The sequence below is a fragment of the Syngnathus acus genome, chromosome 16, assembly GCF_901709675.1.
Source record: "Syngnathus acus chromosome 16, fSynAcu1.2, whole genome shotgun sequence".
Taxonomy (NCBI): Eukaryota; Metazoa; Chordata; class Actinopteri; order Syngnathiformes; family Syngnathidae; genus Syngnathus; species Syngnathus acus.
The window spans coordinates 14,386,693-14,400,450 of record NC_051101.1 but is presented as its reverse complement, the minus strand read 5'-3'; the positions used below and the strand labels follow the sequence as shown (position 1 = coordinate 14,400,450).

General features: G+C 47.5%; 3 protein-coding genes and 1 pseudogene across 3 annotated transcripts in view; 3 read left to right on the top strand and 1 right to left on the bottom strand.

Annotated features, from left to right (window-relative positions):
• Window positions 1-377: 377 nt before the first annotated feature.
• On the top strand, window positions 378-4,783 carry LOC119135410 (annotated as a pseudogene).
• Window positions 4,784-5,371: 588 nt separating this feature from the next.
• On the bottom strand, window positions 5,372-6,666 carry LOC119135407 (axonemal dynein light intermediate polypeptide 1-like). The gene is made up of 4 exons (XM_037272956.1): window positions 6,251-6,666; window positions 5,850-5,968; window positions 5,611-5,780; window positions 5,372-5,529 (listed from the first exon to the last, which is right to left on the bottom strand). Exons 1-4 carry the CDS (start codon window positions 6,518-6,520, stop codon window positions 5,372-5,374), a joined length of 717 nt encoding a protein of 238 aa, XP_037128851.1. The 5' UTR covers window positions 6,521-6,666.
• Window positions 6,667-6,686: 20 nt separating this feature from the next.
• LOC119135404 (smad nuclear interacting protein 1-like) lies at window positions 6,687-8,476 on the top strand. The gene is given in 5 exon segments (XM_037272951.1): window positions 6,687-6,966; window positions 7,158-7,278; window positions 7,431-7,761; window positions 7,764-7,971; window positions 8,041-8,476. Coding segments are annotated over 5 exon segments (1,065 nt in total). The 5' UTR covers window positions 6,687-6,820; the 3' UTR covers window positions 8,300-8,476.
• Window positions 8,477-11,709: 3,233 nt separating this feature from the next.
• Window positions 11,710-13,758, top strand: part of si:ch211-1i11.3 (mitogen-activated protein kinase kinase kinase 5) — a 4,934-nt gene continuing 2,885 nt past the window's right edge. The window contains 7 exon segments of the mRNA XM_037273781.1: window positions 11,710-12,198; window positions 12,298-12,437; window positions 12,665-12,852; window positions 13,045-13,163; window positions 13,166-13,212; window positions 13,421-13,527; window positions 13,676-13,757. Coding sequence (XP_037129676.1) covers window positions 11,808-12,198; window positions 12,298-12,437; window positions 12,665-12,852; window positions 13,045-13,163; window positions 13,166-13,212; window positions 13,421-13,527; window positions 13,676-13,757 — 1,074 coding nt within the window. The 5' untranslated portion in view covers window positions 11,710-11,807.

Sequence of the window (13,758 nt, the reverse complement as noted above, 5' to 3'; positions counted from 1 at the left end):
AAGACACTCAAACAAAGACATTGGGCCATTGGGTGACTTGGTTACACAATCTGCCTACATTTGTTATTTCGGGGGACACCAACACATATTACACATAACGTAAAACACATACGCATATTGTCATATAAACCAATTAACCAAATGTCCGATCTTTCTGTTTTCATGCGCAAAAATAAAAACAAAACACTCAAACAACAGACAAGTTTGAAAATAAAAGTTGATTCAAATAAAAATAATAAAAGTACATTATATATATATATATATATAGAAGCATCATCTCCCCGCCGTTGCCGGTAGCTTGGAGAAAACGAGCAGGAAAAAAAAGTGGGCTCCCTCGTTCACTCACACATCCGTTCAGTCACTCACATTCACTGAAAAGATTCCTTCTTTTGAACGAATCGTTCACTCACGAGCCAACACGATTGTCGACACGTGTGCTGCGCGTCGTCGAACGAAAAAAGAAATAACAACGAACTTCACCTTTTGGCACATTTATTTGGAGCCGTTTTTTTAAATATATATCTGAGACGGCTTCGCCGGTTGAACGGTCAAGATGGTGAAACCTCAATTCAAGGGAAAAAGCTCGATAAATCGTTCGACGTCCAGCAGCAACCCTGGTAAGTAAGCTAACTTCGTTAGCCACACGGTTTGTTTACAGTCAGCCGACTGACATTTAGTGTAAGCTCAAGATCAGTACGAGAAACTTGCATCATTACAGCAGCAATAGTGGATACTGGAAATAGAAAATAGCATGCAAAGAAGACAGACTTGTGTTGGAGTGTAGCCCATCATCACAATAAATCACATGAAATATTTGTCAATGTAATTGTGTTGTTCCCCCCCAGATCGGGTCACGGGTGGGGGCAGCACCATGAGGGATCGCGCTACCATCAGACGTCTGAATATGTACCGACAAAAACAGAGATGGTAATTGATTTGTTTTTTTTGTGTGTGTTTAATTGCATAGAAACTGCTGCAATGTTGTGACACGTGTGCCTGACCTGAATCCGTTGTTTTGTTTTTGTTTTTTTTAAACCAGTAACAACAGAGGAAAAGTCGTCAAGCCCTTACAATACCAGTCTACTGTGACTCCCGGGACAGTGGCTCGAGTTGAACCCAACATCAAGTGGTTTAGTGAGTTCAATGGCAGATTTGCTATTGTTATGCGAGTGTATGTTGAAGACCTGTTGTGTCATCTGTTTAAAATGTAAACACCAAAGCAACATTTCAACCTGTATTTGTTTCGGACACATGTAGGACAGGTCAAATTGCCGCGCAAGTAACACAGGGGTTCATTTGCAACTTTTTGTCATGCAGCAAACACCCGGGTGATCAAGCAATCATCCCTGCAGAAGTTCCAAGAAGAGATGGGTGCTGTGAAGAAGGATCCGTACCGCGTTGTGATGAGACCGAGCAAAGTGCCTATGACGCTGCTGCACGACCGAGTCAAAGCGCACGTGAGTGAAAAATCAGGCTCATGTCCTACGACGCAACTTCAAACACAAGAGATCCATTTTTGTAGTCATGCCCCAACATGACAACAACCTCTCCTGCTTCTTTTGGCAGAACTCCAAAGTGCACATTTTAGACACGGAGGCTTTTCAGACCACGTTTGGACCCAAGGCACAGCGGAAGCGGCCCAGTCTTGTGGTGACCGACGTCAAGGACCTGTTGGAGCGAGCCGAAGCTTCGTCCTTGAGCTACAGTGCCGAAAAGGACAAAGACTTGGTGACGGAGGACACGGGGGTCCGGTAAGGCCCGGTGACGCAGAATTACTTTAGCGCAGCATCTTGCGGAGCTACAAAATACGAATTTCAAAGTCAAAGTCTGCTTTATTGTCAATTTCTTCACATGCCAAGACACACAAAGAAATCGAAATATACATATATATATTTGGTTTGCAACAGGGACGCGGTCCGCGAAGAGATTTTCAAAAAGGGTCAGTCCAAGAGGATTTGGGGAGAACTTTACAAGGTATGGTTGCACGCTAACATGGATCCTGTGCGCTCAATTGGGAAAGTCAACAAACGGGTGCTTTTTGCCCACTCCAGGTGATCGACTCGTCCGACGTCGTCATCCAAGTGCTGGACGCCCGCGACCCGATGGGCACCCGCTCGCAGAGTATCGAGGCTTACATCAAGAAGGAGAAGTCGTGGAAGCACTTGATCTTTGTGCTTAACAAGTGCGACCTCATCCCTACTTGGGTCACCGTAAGACTTCCCTTCCTCCAGCTTGGCCGGCCGGCATCTCTTGACTCTTGAGCAGCTTGACTGAAACACGGGCTGGCTCTGTGTTCAACCAGAAACGCTGGGTGGCGCTATTGTCCCAGGAGTACCCCACCCTGGCTTTCCACGCCAGTCTCACCAACTCGTTTGGTAAAGGCTCCCTCATTCAGCTCCTCAGGCAGTTTGGCAAGGTAGACTCGCTAAAGCTTTTCGAAAACAAAACCTATCAACTGAAAGGTAACTTCTTTTTTTCTTTCTTCCCTTGCAGCTCCACACAGATAAGAAACAGATCAGCGTGGGCTTCATCGGTTACCCCAACGTGGGCAAAAGCTCTGTCATCAACACACTGCGCTCCAAGAAAGTCTGCAATGTGGCGCCCATTGCTGGAGAAACCAAGGTACACTTTCTCAATGGCACATAAAAAAAAAAGATCTACTACTAAGCAGTGGAGCAGATGATGAAAGCAAAGCATCCAAATGTGTTTTCTATCTATCTATCACATTTCTATCTAAATGTGTAATGATCTGAAGATATTTTTTTTTGTTGGGCTTGGTCCCAGGTGTGGCAGTATATCACTTTGATGCGACGCATCTTCCTCATTGATTGTCCCGGTGTGGTCTACCCTTCAGAGGACAGCGAAACGGATATTGTTCTTAAGGAGTGGTACGTCGGACTTTTCTTTCCTATTTCTTGGAGTGTGTTACAAAACAAAATACTTGAGGCTTAAAACCTGCTGCACTCCTATCCCTCTTCACGAAAGGTCCAAGTGGAGAAGATCAAGGACCCCGAGGAGCACATCGGTGCAGTGCTGGAGCGGGCCAAGCCGGAGTACATCCAGAAGACGTACCGCATCCCCACGTGGAGCTCGGCAGAGGATTTCCTCGAGAAGTTGGCCTTCCGCACCGGCAAACTTCTGAAAGTATGAGCGGGCGGTTGGAAAAGTCTGCGTGAGAGGAAACAATCTCTCTCTCTCTCTCTCTCTCTCTCTCTCTCTCGTGTAACGTCAGAGCTCAATGAGGAAACAGAGGAAACAATGATCACGTTTTTGTCTAACTTTTTAATCGATTATTCAGAGGGAAATATTTTTGCTAGTCTTTTTTTTTTTTGTACATTAGGATTCCCCCGTTTTTAATTCTATGAAGTATATGATAGTTATTAGACATTTTGTCTCGTCTCGTGTGCAGGGCGGAGAGCCAGATCTGCCCACGGTGTCCAAGATGGTGTTAATGATTGGCAGAGGGGGCGGATACCTTTTTTGTGAAGCCTCCCGGCCCCCGACTTTGACCAAGAGGTAAATCAACAATTTGCTGCATATTACAGGATGTCACATGACCTTTTTTTTCCTCCGTTTCACAAGGAAGTCGAAGCTCCCCGTTGGCAGTAGCCGACGCGCAAGAAGTCCAGACGGAGGAGGCCGCTGCCGCGCCCGCCCCCGTCGGCGCTGAAGACGAAGAGCGGCAGAAACGGCGAAAGAAGGAGGAGCTTCACAAGATTTTGTCCAACGTGCGGCAGACTTCGGCAAGATCAACGTGGCGCCCGAATTCAACGAGGAGGACCTGGTCCCCGTTGGAGATGCCCGACCTGGACATCTCCGGCTCGGAGGCCGAGGAGGAGGAGGACGACAGTGAGGAAGAGGAGGAGGGTGGAAAGGAAGAAGAGAAAGCGGGAGGCAGCGAGCCGGCCCGCCCAAGAGAGTCCCCTTGTCAAGAAGAATTCCAAGCAGGTTGATCCGCGAGCTGGACGAGAAGATCGCCAAATACAAGCAGTTTCTGGACCGGGCCAAATCCAAACGCTTCTCTGCCATCAGGTCGGTGTGAGCGCTCAACCAAATGCTGAAGGAGGAGGATGGCACATTGTTTTGATCCAGTTGAAAACTAAACTCACCTTCTACTTGGACTTCTTTTTGAACAGGATACCAAAAGCTGATTCGGACAAATTGTTATCTAACATCAAGACCAAACAAGCGCAGATGAAAGGTAACTAAGAATCACATCTTTTAACATTGATCAATATTGCGTTTTTTTTTTTTTTTTTTGTGCAATACATGTTAACTGAATCTTTTTCCCCTTCAACAAGCGTACATTGTTATTCTTGCGCTAGCCTCGCTGTCAACATCGTTTTTCACTGACACTCTCGTTTTCATTTATTTTAGTCACTGCTCAGAAAAACAGAAAGAGGAAAGCTGACAGCGCGATGAGGAAGATGGCCCATCCGCCCGACGACCCCAAACTCTCGTCCAAAGAGGTCAAGAAGAACATCAAATGCATTTGACTTGTTTCAATTCGTGTTTCCACACATTGAATCACTTTTGTAAACGTCTGTCACAAAGTGAAAAAGGTAACGGGTCGTTTCAAATCTCTGTGTTTTCCCACTTGTACAGAGAAGAGCGATGGATCGCGCCAGCGGTCCAAGAAAGTCGGCTCGCGCTACTACGAAACGCACAACGTCAAGAACAGGAACAAGGACAAGAAGACTCGACAGCCAAGCGCCAACGTCGGAGGGCAGAAAGCTAAGAGAGCTAAGCGCTAAAGGATAGCAATAAAGTCGGTTTGGAAAGACTTTGAATGATGTTCGGAAGTTACTTCTTTGGCGTGGACAATTCCTTCCAGCTGGGCCTGAACGGGAATACAGATATTAGGAGAAGGGAAGTCGTGACGAGTCGCCGTGTTCTACCCTTGAGCTGCTGGTTGGTCTTCTTCCAAAACTGAATCTGCTCCACGTGCTTCTTTTTCTTGCGCTTCCCGTTTTTCCTCTTCCCTTTTCTCGTTGGCGACGCATTGGCGTTCTGCGCATTCAAGCCCGCATGGTCAGCTCCTCCTTTTCTTTCTCCAGATCGTTCATCTGGAAGTGTCAATGCAGCTCTGTATCATTTTCAAGGAGACGCATTATGATGTGTTATATGCCAAATCAAACTTGTCTTGATTAGATGTCTGTGACTTCAATCGTTATGACAACAGGTGAGGAGAATGGCTTTTGCTTGTGGATGAATGATGTGCATGCAAAGCGCTAAGAACGCCCATACTGTATTCCCATTTTTTTCCTCCGTTCATACTGCACCTGCTTGGATGTGCGCTTTGAACTGCATTTGTCGAGCAGGCAATAAAACTGGTGGGGGGTGCTTACTCTTTTTTCGCATGTCCTCCTTGTCACTGCTCGGCCTGGAGAGCTTTCCTCATCCCGAAGACCACGCTGCTCTCGTACAGGGTCTGGTAAGCGGCCACGGTCGTTTGGATCTCGTCTCGGACGCGCAGCAGCAGGAGACCCCGCTCGACACAGTTGATGCTCACCTGCCGGATCAGCTCGTCTCGAAATAAAGAAAAAAAAAGTCCTGCAGTGACTGCCTTCATTCCTGCGGCGTCGTCAAATTGCCACCATTCGTAGTTACCGAAGCACTGAGAGTACAAGTCCCTGCGAATGGGGCAGATGCCCGTTTCCAAGGCCCGCCTCTGCTGCAACTTCCTGTCGAGCGCCTCTTCCAGCTTGACCACGTCGGCCCGTGTACTTGGCGTACTGGACACTCGTTGGGCCCACATGGCGTTGCCCTCCGCCCACTCTCTAGACGGAGGTTACAATGCCAGTTTGTTGGGGTGCTGGAAAAGGCGTTGCGGGCTGGGGCGCACTCACCTGGGGGGAAAGATGACGTTGAGGACTTGCTCATTTTCAGGTGACCCTGATTTGCTTTGAGGGGGAGGGGGCACAGGGGTGTCAGCAGGCTGATGTGGGCTCACTTTGAATGGACGCCCCTGCAGGAAGATAAACCTTTAAATGTTTTCTGAAAAAGGGCTGTAGTGTTAGGAGAATAAAGTCATATTTTCAAGGAGAAAAAAAAAAAAAAGACTGGACCGCAATTTGAGAATACAGCTCACACTAACAAGTCTTAAAGCGTAAAACAATGACGAGCACTCAGGACAAACACGTTACCTACAATGAATAGTCTGTTCATAATTAGAATTGATCTGTGATTATGACAGCTATTTGTCATTCATGCAGTTTCTCAATTTCACATCATAAATGTGTCTACTTACTTTTACTGATTTCCTAACGGTGCCTTTGCTTATTGAAACGGGAGTGTCATATTTGAGAAGAGACTCTGTGAACTCACTCATCTTGTATGATATGTTAGGATGATTTTTTTTCCAATTAAAATACAAGCTCCAGCTACACGTTGGTTTCAAGTAAAAAAAAAAAAAAGTTCGCGTTGACGTTTTTTTGTCGTTATGGCAACTGTCTCCTGGTGTCCATTTCTTTCGATCCGGGTAGGATCGAAAAGAGTAGAAAAAGTAAGATGTTACCATTCATACGTTTAATTTGTATCATAAGTTAAAGAGCAGGTTTTTACGAAAGAATGACATTTTTGTATCGTGTTTAAGTGAGATATTTCTAAAAATGAAAAATGTGTGACTGCAAAACGGAACCATTCTACATGCAGTTATTCGCCGGGGCACATTCAGCTGTTTCTCATCGGAAGCGGAAGTAAAGAATCCATAACGTACACTAGCACAACTGTTTTTCGCTTAGTTTGATTTCTAGGAAACGGTCATGTACGCTTAAGTTCAAGTGCTCTACAACTTTTTGGGAGGAGTCTTGAAAAGCAAATGGCCAAAGAAAAACGACACAGGAGAAGGGACTCGCCCGAAATGAAAGTTAAGGTGAAACAAGAGAAGCTAAGCCCCGCGAGGCCGCACAGAACACGCCGCTCGCCCAGTGACAACAGAAGCCCACCGAGGAGGAGAGCCAGCAGGTCTTCCTTCTTGTTATTAAGACATTGTGTTTTAAATCGTGTTTTGTTCTTCCATAAAACAACGCGTGGTTCAAATGACAACATGTCGATAGTGTAGCTTAGCTTGTTTGGCTAGCCGTTAGCATTTGTTGCGCAACAAACCAAATGTTATGCTTTCCAAGATTTGTTTTGTATGTTTATGTTCGGTCCAGGTCGCCTGTTAGGGCAAGCGAACGCTCGGCAGGCAGGAGAAAGAGCCCCCCTCCCCGGCGAGGTAGCAGATCTCCTCGGAGGAGAAGTCCTCATCGCAGTGCTGATGTCAAGTTAAAGCGGGTGAATTAGTCGTTTTCTTCTCAAAATGAATCGCATTACCAAACGAGGCTTTCTTTTTTCTTTTTTTTTTTCTTCAAAACAATTGACCAAGTGACTGTTTCATCTCAAACTTATTTTCCCAAATCATCTTTCTATTACCAATTGCAACACAGGAGCGTGACGAGCATCGTTCGGGCGGAGATGAGCAGAGAAGAAGAAACGAGCAGCCGGAGGAAAGGCGCAGCAAGTGGGAATCGGAGCGACCTCACGAGAGAGAACGGAACGGCGACAGACGGCGGGAGCGGGATGCGGCCACCTCGCAGCAAGCGGAGCGCCGCCAGCACGACGAGCAGCGGCGGGAAAATCGTGAAAGGCGCGAGGAGAACCAGGAAATGAACTTTGGCCGTCAGGAGAGCGCCAGCAACAGCCCGACGGAGCCCCCCGCCGACAAGGAGAAGCCCAACTTTGGCCTGTCGGGGGCGCTCACGGAAGACACCAACACCTTCCGGGAGTCGTGATCAAGTACAACGAGCCGCCCGAGGCGCGCATTCCCAAGCGGAGGTGGCGGCTCTACCCGTTTAAGAACGACGAGCAGCTTCCCGTCATGTACATTCACAGACAGAGTGCCTATTTGTTGGGGAGACAGCGGAAAATCGCCGACATTCCCATCGATCACCCGTCCTGCTCCAAGCAGCACGCCGTCTTCCAGTACAGGTAAGCAAGCGCAACTAGACTGGAGTCAAACCCTTCCAGTCGAACGACTCTCAAGAGCCTCTTTTTCAGAGTGACGGAGTTCACGCGGGCCGACGGCACCGCGGGCCGCCGGGTGAGACCGTACATCATCGACTTGGCGTCGGGCAACGGCACTTACCTGAACAACCAGCGGATCGAGGCGCAGCGCTACTACGAGCTCAAGGAGAAGGACGTGCTCAAGTTCGGCTTCAGCAGTCGCGAGTATGTCCTGCTGCACGAGTTCTCAGACACCAGCGAGGTGGACGTCAAGGAGCAGCCGGACGAGGAGGACGAAGGCCTGGATGAGTAAAAGAATAGAGAGAGAGATGTTCAAATTGTACGATGTGGTCTTTTGTGTTTCGAGACGGGACCTGATGAAGGAAGCGGTCGAGCGTGACCTTAAGACCCGCCTTTTTATTTTCTCACGTCAGTCATGTAAAATTACATTTTTCTACTGTAAATAAAGACTGTCAACTATTAAACTGCATCGACCCAATTATTGCCCATGAAATATTTGAAAATTAGTAACATCATTTTCATTGTGCCTTGTCTGCCACATCAGCGATGGGACATTCTTTTCTCGGACTATTGTAGAAGGGATCAGACACGTGCTGCGTATTTTGATATTTATCGGCACTATCAATAACCTCCAAAATATGAACGGAAAATTGAGTCCATTTTGGAAGCAAACATGTCGACGACTCCTGCGCTAAATCAAGCAAAAGCGCTACCCGAATGTCCACAAGGTTGCCGCTCGCATTGTGATCCACAGTGAAGCAACGTGCAGCCAGCCCAGTCAGTCTCTTGGCTGCAAAAGTGCAAGACTGGCAACAAAGGGGGTTGGCACCATAGCTCGTTACATTACGCAAGCGTTTGTATTATTGTGAAAGAACACAATTAGGGAGGTAACATGTGCCGAGCCGAGCTTATTGCGCAACCCGCCACCACAGTTCAAGACAATGAAAAGTTACCGCGGGCGGAAGTCAACAACTTCATTGAAACATTGAGTGCCAAAGCAGAAGGAACACAAAAAGCACAGGCATCCGGTTTCAGGATATGCTTCGTCACCGAAGTAGGGTGGAGTTTCGGGAATGTTCGTCGATTTGACACCACCCAAGCGGAGTGGGTGGGCGGGCGGCCACTCACTCGCTCGAGTGATGTGCATTCCAGTTCTTTTAAGTGAACTGAATCTTTAGAATCATTTCACTCAAAGATTCGTTCAAACGAATCGTCCCCCCCCCCCCCCCCCCCCCACACACACACACTGATCCTTTTTTAGCTCCTGCAGAATGTGAAAATGACCAAAATCTTTTCACGCAGGTGTGTTTAACGAGGGTAACTTGGAAAACATGTTGGAACGCGGCCCAGAGGACTACAGCTTGACACCTGTGTCCTTTGACCATGATATTTCCCTAATAAAGTGGCTTGTTATTAGGTACACTTGAAAATGGCGGTGTACCTAATGGAGTGTCCGAGTGAGTCCCTCGTTAAGCGCACCTGCGTGAAAAGTTTTAGCTCCTGCAGAACGTGAAAATGACCAAAAACTTTTCACGCAGGTGCGCTTAACGAGGGAATCACACGGACACTCCATTAGGTACACCGCCATTTTCAAGTGTACCTAATAACAGGCCACTTTATTATCTTGGAAAACATGTTGGAATGCGGCCCCGAGGACTGGAGCTTGACACCTGTGACCTTTGACCATGATATTTCCCGAATAAAGTGGCCTGTTATTAGGTACACTTGAAAATGGCGGTGTACCTAATGGAGTGTCCAAGTGAGTCCCTCGTTCAGCGCACCTGCGTGAAAAGTTTTAGCTCCTGCAGAACGTGAAAGTGGCTAAAAGTTTTCACGCAGGTGCACTTAACGAGGGTAACTTGCAAAACATATTGGAACGCGGCCCCAAGAACTAGAGCTTGACACCTGTGACCTTTGACCATGATATTTCCCGAATAAAGTGGCCTGTTATTAGGTACACTTGAAAATGGCGGTGTACCTAATGGAGTGTCCAAGTGAGTCCCTCGTTAAGCGCACCTGCGTGAAACGTTTTAGCTCCTGCAGAACGTGAAAGTGGCTAAAAGTTTTCACGCAGGTGCACTTAACGAGGGTAACTTGCAAAACATATTGGAACGCGGCCCCAAGAACTAGAGCTTGACACCTGTGAACTTTGACCATGATATTTCCCGAATAAAGTGGCCTGTTATTAGTTACACTTGAAAATGGCGGTGTACCTAATGGAGTGTCCAAGTGAGTCCCTCGTTAAGCGCACCTGCGTGAAAAGTTTTAGCTCCTGCAGAACGTGAAAGTGGCTAAAAGTTTTCACGCAGGTGCACTTAACGAGGGTAACTTGCAAAACATATTGGAACGCGGCCCCAAGAACTAGAGCTTGACACCTGTGACCTTTGACCATGATATTTCCCTAATAAAGTGGCCTGTTATTTGGTACACTTGAAAATGGCGGTGTACCTAATGGAGTGTCTGTGTGATTCCCTCGTTAAGTGCACCTGCGTGAAAAGTTTTAGCTCCTGCAGAACGTGAAAATGACCCAAACTTTTCACGCAGGTGCGTTTAACGAGGGTAACTTGGAGAACACATATTGGAACGCGGCCCCTCGAGGACTGGAGGTCGGCACCCCTGGTTTAAGTGAAAAGTGCCACACCCGCCTCACCCCCACTTTCTGATTGGCTGTTTGATCTGTGACGTCACTTGGACACTCCATTAGGTACACCGCCATTTTCAAGTGTACCTAATAACAGGTCAGTTCATTAGGGAAAAATCATGGCCAAAGCTTAACTGAAAGTGAAAAGTGCCACACCCGCCCTCACCCCCACTTTCTGATTGGCTGTTTGATCTGTGACGTCACACGGACACTCCTTTAGGTACGCCGCCATTTTCAGGTGTACCTAATAACAGGCCACTTCATTAGGGAGATATCATGGTCAAAGCTGAACTGAAAGTGAAAAGTGCCACAGCCGCCCTCACCCCCACCTCCTGATTGGCTGGTTGATCTGTGACGTCACACGGACACTCCATTAGGTACAGCACCATTTTTAGGTGTACCTAATAACTTTATGCATTTTTTGAACGTGTCAAGAATGTGTATTTGACTCCTTGCTCTTTATTTTGCGGGACACCAACACATATTACACAACGTAAAACACATATACATATTGTCATATAAAGCAGTTAACCAAATGTCAGATTTTTGTTTTCATGCCCAAAAACATAAAAACAAGGAATAAAACACCAGACAAGTTTTAACAGGTTTTAATGTTTATTAAAATAATAATAATAAAAGGAAATTTCAAACCAGCAATCTAATGTGAAATTGCAGTGGATAACAATATTTAGGCGTATCTATGCATACACGTTATTTGAAGTGTTATGAAATAAAGATGACCTGAAGAGAAGCATAATCTCCCCGTTTTTGCATAACGGGGCATCCCTTCATGCAATCAAGTTAGCCGTTAGCTTGGAGAAAACGTGCATAAAAGAAGTGCTGTTTCACTGAGTGGTTCTTTCTTTCCTTGGCAAATCGTAAATCGACACTTCTTCGTTTTGTTTTACGGCGAGGTGGCACCAGCTTCAATGCGTATTACCGACACCTACTGGTTGAAGTCATATGAACTGAAAAAAGAACGAATCACTTTAGGAAGTGATCTGTTCACAGAAAGGATTCGTTCTTTTGAACGAATCGTTCTCTCACGAGCCAACACTAACTAACTAACTCACTCACTCACCTGAGGGACTCGCAACAACAAAAAGGTCAAGCAAGTGGCGAGCAAGACACAGACTAGAAAGAAAACCCTAACCAGCAAATGTACACGACGGAGCGGAGGCGCATGAGCCTCCGGCGGGAACCCGCCGCCTGGCTGCAGGCGTCTGCGGGAAGTATGTGGCAAGACCCGCTGGCCATGGAGATGAGCGCCCGGAGCAGCGCCGCCAAGAACGGCGTCGTTTCGCCCCGGAGCCGCGGCCGCGCCGTGTCGGTGGCCTACATCGCCAACGACAGGGAGGACGTGGACGCCGTGGACGCCGTGGACGCGGCGGCGAGGGCGGCGAGAGCGGACAGCGCCCCAGCCGAGCGTCACTTGTCCCTGGCGTGTCTGAAGGAGGCGTGTGCCGACTCGCGGGCCTCGTTTCAAAGCATCCCCTTCGAGAGGATCTCCATGGCGACCACGGACGTCCTGGATAGCTTTTACAACGCAGGTGAGTTTGCAAGCGTTTTTCGCCAAGCCTATTTGGTTCGTTCTTCTTCTTCTTCTTCCAGTATTTGCATTGAATGAGCCAGCACCGTTTTCTTGTCAGATGTGGCTGTGGTGGAGATGAGCGACTCGTTCTGCCAAGCGTCCCTCTTTTATCACCTGGGAGTGAGGGAAAGTTTCAGCATGACCAACAACATCATCCTGTACTGTTATAAAGAGGATACAGATCTGCAGGCTGTCAAAGTAACGTGGCTCACTCACCTTGCTATTTTCTTTGTTGACTGCTGAATCATTGGATTTAATTACCATTGTCTTTGAATCCATCTTGCTGACGTCCGTTGTTTCCTTCTGATAAGTGTCGTAATTATGAAAGTCATCCAAATCAAGTGTGTGTGTGTGTGTGTGTGTGTGTGTGTGTGTGTGTGTGTGTGTGTGTGTGTGTCATTTTGTATATGTGAAACTGGATTCAGGAGCAGTGCGGAAGCTACACGTTCGTGCCTTACGTGGTGTCGCCTCAGGGCAAAGCGTTTGCCTGCGACGGTACACTGATGACTGGCATCAAAGAGTTGATGCAGACCACTTTCCAGTTGGATTCGCTTCTCACGCCATTGGCGGAGCGACTCACACATTTGCTCGACACCGTGGATGTGCAATCCAGGTGAGCCATCTCGCAGCCACGTCAGAAATATGGATTGGAATTTGGTTCAAGAGGTCATTCCTACGTATGCATCCGAATCATTGCGGTGGATTTGCGGTTCTCTTCAATGAGCGTTGGCAGTACGTTCTCTCCCGTTGTGGCCGCTGAGGCAAAACAACGGTCGGAGAACGACTCCGTATTCTCCTCCAACAGCGAATACTTCCGAGAGTCCATTAGGCACGACATCCGCTTGGCAAGGGAGCGCTTCAGTGGTCAGGCCCTGAGCCAGGAGCTGAATCGCATCCAGATGCGTCTGGACAGTGTGGAGCTTCTCACCCTGATATCGTCATGAACCTGCTGCTGTCCTACAGGGACATTCAGGTGACACGTAATGTGGATAAAAACGGAGCCTAGATATCACGACGTTTGACCTAAGATGTGGCCGGTTAGCTCAGTTGATTAGAGCTCGGTGCTCATGACGGACGCCAAGGTCAGTGACGGGTTCAATACCCGTACGGGCCGTCGTGAATGTCTTTGTTGTGCAATTGATGTAGTCGTGGAACCCAGATCTGTATTTGATGTTTCGCAGGATTACGATGCTATGATCAAACTGGTGGAGATGCTGAACAACCTACCCATGTGTCTCGTGGCAAGACATCAAAATATAAAGTTTCACTATATCTTTGCTCTCAACAGGTAGGCAGATGATTTACAATCCATTCTTTCGTGCTCTTTTTGCAATACTATATCATATTCCTGTCGTGCTCTACCCTTTTATCATTCATCTTATCGTACCCCGTTCTGAGTCGTTCATACTTCCTGTCCTATTCTTTTACCCTAATAGGAGGAATCAACCAGGCGATCGTACCAAGGCTTTAGAGGAGGTCCTTCCCATTGTGCAATCAGAAGGCACGGTGGTGTCCGACG

What these genes read in the sequence shown, in the direction of transcription:
- LOC119135407 (XM_037272956.1), bottom strand. Translation starts at nt 6,520, where the DNA reads ATGGTAACATCTTACTTTTTCTACTCTTTTCGATCCTACCCGGATCGA. An exon ending in CCGTTAGGAAATCAGTAAAA is followed by an intron (nt 5,969 to 6,250) that starts GTAAGTAGACAC and finishes ATCTTCCTGCAG; the next exon opens with GGGCGTCCATTCAAAGTGAG. An exon ending in CTTGTACTCTCAGTGCTTCG is followed by an intron (nt 5,530 to 5,610) that starts GTAACTACGAAT and finishes CTTTATTTCGAG; the next exon opens with ACGAGCTGATCCGGCAGGTG.